This window comes from Galeopterus variegatus, unplaced genomic scaffold (assembly GCF_000696425.1).
Source record: "Galeopterus variegatus unplaced genomic scaffold, G_variegatus-3.0.2 Scaffold28342, whole genome shotgun sequence".
NCBI lineage: Eukaryota > Metazoa > Chordata > Mammalia > Dermoptera > Cynocephalidae > Galeopterus > Galeopterus variegatus.
Window position 1 is genome coordinate 3,961 of NW_007754453.1, and position 2,263 is coordinate 6,223.

The following is a 2,263-nucleotide window of genomic DNA, read 5'->3' on the forward strand; positions in this document are numbered from 1 at the left end:
TCGTTACTGGGAGGACATTTTTTTAATGCATACATTTTCATCCATAGCAACCCATGTTCTTGAGGACAGTCTTCTGCCACAATTCAATTTGTCATTGCCCAGGGTTGATGATTGGATCACTGTTAACCATACTATCACTGAAGTAACCATGCAGTTTATATCTTCCAACCCCATCATTTTACAGATGAAGAGCCTGGCCTCAAAGGAGTTAAGGGACTCTCCAGGTCACAAAGAGTATTGGTCGGAAGTGGGATGAAAAAATGTCTCCTGACTCCTGGTCCTTTCCCTGACCTAGTCCTCTCTGGGGCTGTCAGGCAGCTTCTTCCAACAAGATCATGGAACCGTTCACTCTAACAACTTCTTTTATATTTTTCCATCACATTCACAGGACACCATAGAGAAAAAGAAGGAAGATTTCTCACTGCAGAATGAAGAGGCATCTGTCACATATTGCCAGGCTGAGCTTAAGCAGCTAGCAGAGCCCCTGATGGAAAGGATTTCAAGAGGAACTTTCTCTGTTCCTGGAGGGCACAATCTCTTCTTAGAAGCAAAGAAGAAGGTTGAACAGGACTATAAGCTAGTGCCCAGGAAAGGAGTTAAGGTGAGGAATCCGAGAAAGGAGGGACTGGATGGCAGAATAGAGTGACAGGGTCTGTTGCTCCTTCCAAAAATCCAAGACCACAGAACCAATTACGGAGAGAAGTCAGAACAATGCAGTAGCTCCACTTTTAAAATGTTTATATCCACTTTTAGTTAGATACTCTTGAAGTAATCAGAAATGTTTCTTCCCAAAATAAGGGTATAGAATTGGGAATTCGATGTGAAAGAGAACCTTTCTTCCATTTATTGAAGAATGTGATTGCTTATGAGTTAAGTACTGTAAAGGAGATACAAAGATTAGAGACAAATCCTTTGTTCTCAAGATGTTGATGATCTTGACAGAGATACAGATAAATAAGTAGGCAATTGCATATGGCATGTTAAGGGTTCTGATACAGGGATGAACTGACAGTAAAAGTAATAATCATTATGATGAAGATAATGATAATAGCAAATAGATTTTAAAGTGTGGATTTTATTTTTATTTAGGTATGGCAAGGCTAACAGTTCAGGAGATGAGTGCCATTGAAAAGACAGTTTGTTACACTCACAGACCCCAAGTGTGGGGAGCACACCACACCCTGGGATGCTGCAATGAGAAGTAGCAGAGTCAGTCAGAAGGGAGGGGGTGCAAGGGAAAAATGCGGATAAGAGGCTTTATTTGATATCTTCAGGAAGTAACATGTAATGCAGGGTAAACAGAATGACGATCGGCTAGTTTGAATAATTTCAGTGGGCTCTGGAGCATAGGGGCTGGGCCTAGTTTTGTGATTCCTGGTTCTGAGGCGATAAGGGCACGTGGATAGTGTCCCAGTGTGTGAGAGCCAGATAAAGGAGGTGGTTGTGGGTATAGGCTCTGGATTTCTTAGTTTGCATAGGAAGGGCAGCTCACATGCAAGTTATTCGTTATCTCTAGGTATTAGCTCGCCCTAGTAGGATCAGTCTCTCCAGGGTCCCCAATACCCTAAGATGTCAAAGTGTGAGAAAATAAAAGCCATGACTAAAAGAGGCTAATACATATTGAGCATTTACTTCTTATACCAGGTATGGTCTTTGGTGCTATGTTAGATTATCAATTTAATACTCAGAATAACGTAAACTAGGTAATATTGTTACCTAGATTATACAGATGAAAATGTGATGCACAGAAAAGTTAGTAAGTTACCGAAGGCCACACAGCCAGCGAGCGGCAGAGATGACAGGATGGCTCAGACTTGACAGCTATTTTCAACTGGGAAGCCAGCTTTAGAAATTCTTCCAAGAAGAGGAAATAGGAGTACAAGATGAGCTCTCAAAAAGATGTGACCCAAATAAAGAAAGGATAGAGGTGCATCCAGGCAGAAAATTTTTTTAAAAGAATATTGAAAATATATACAACCAATATAGTTATGTATTTTCAGAAGTGCACGTAAATATGGTTGGCTATAATCTGGGGATTGAGAAAGACGTCAGTGTAAGAGGTTGCTGGGGAGCTAGGAAAGAAGCTACCGTGGAGGTTTTTCATGTTTTAGAAAAGAGCTTGGAATGTATATTGTGACCATGGAAGAAAATGAAGCGCTAGGAGATCCTAAGCACTCGGTAAAAATTTACAAGGTCATCTTTAGAATAATATAAAACAACGATTTCCCCAGAAAAAGATTACATCTTCTTGGCCTGACATGTA

General features: G+C 40.6%; 1 protein-coding gene across 1 annotated transcript in view; it reads left to right on the forward strand.

Annotated features, from left to right (window-relative positions):
- Nucleotides 1-388: 388 nt before the first annotated feature.
- LOC103583791 (guanylate-binding protein 7-like) overlaps nt 389-2,263 on the forward strand; it is a gene marked incomplete at its 5' end in the record, with an annotated part of 3,636 nt that continues 1,761 nt past the window's right edge. Inside the window, 2 exons of the mRNA XM_008565018.1 lie at nt 389-601; nt 754-874. Of these exons, the coding sequence (XP_008563240.1) occupies nt 389-601; nt 754-874 (334 nt within the window). The remainder of the gene's footprint in view (nt 602-753; nt 875-2,263) is intronic.